Below are 359 nucleotides of genomic sequence, written 5' to 3'. Positions count from 1 at the left end.
AGAGCCCGGCCAGCCTACCAGGACGGCCCAGTCCTGAGCCCTACGGGAAGCTCATCTCCCCCGAAGGGCTGAATGGCTATGCCAACAGCGGCGGGGGTAGCCCTCTGAAAGAGAGGAACCTGCCTGAGGGCACAGAGCAGTACACCCGGCCAGGAACTCAGAAAGGTGCCGGGACAACAGCGGTCACCCCCTGTACTCCTCCCCAGACCCCCAGCAAGGCCACGGCCCCGTACGTCTTCATGTACCCACATGTCTCCTTGAAATCCCCAACAGTCCCTTCCCTCCTGGGAGCAGAGCAGCCCAAGACCCTGGCGCACCCATACCCCTCCATCTCCTCTGGACAGAAGAGCAGCCTGCAG

The 359-nt window shown here is 63.2% G+C and overlaps 1 protein-coding gene across 1 annotated transcript in view; it reads left to right on the top strand.

Moving 5' to 3' along the window:
* The window catches only part of LOC104622398 (caskin-2-like), a gene marked incomplete at its 3' end in the record, with an annotated part of 8,696 nt that extends 8,455 nt beyond the window's left edge, over positions 1-241 (top strand). The window contains 1 exon segment of the mRNA XM_010289161.1: positions 82-241. Coding sequence (XP_010287463.1) covers positions 82-241 — 160 coding nt within the window.
* Between the last annotated feature and the right edge of the window lie 118 nt (positions 242-359).

This window comes from Phaethon lepturus, unplaced genomic scaffold (genome assembly GCF_000687285.1).
Source record: "Phaethon lepturus isolate BGI_N335 unplaced genomic scaffold, ASM68728v1 scaffold26476, whole genome shotgun sequence".
NCBI lineage: Eukaryota > Metazoa > Chordata > Aves > Phaethontiformes > Phaethontidae > Phaethon > Phaethon lepturus.
The sequence above is the reverse complement of the archived record's forward strand: the minus strand, read 5'-3'. Positions and strand labels throughout refer to the sequence as shown.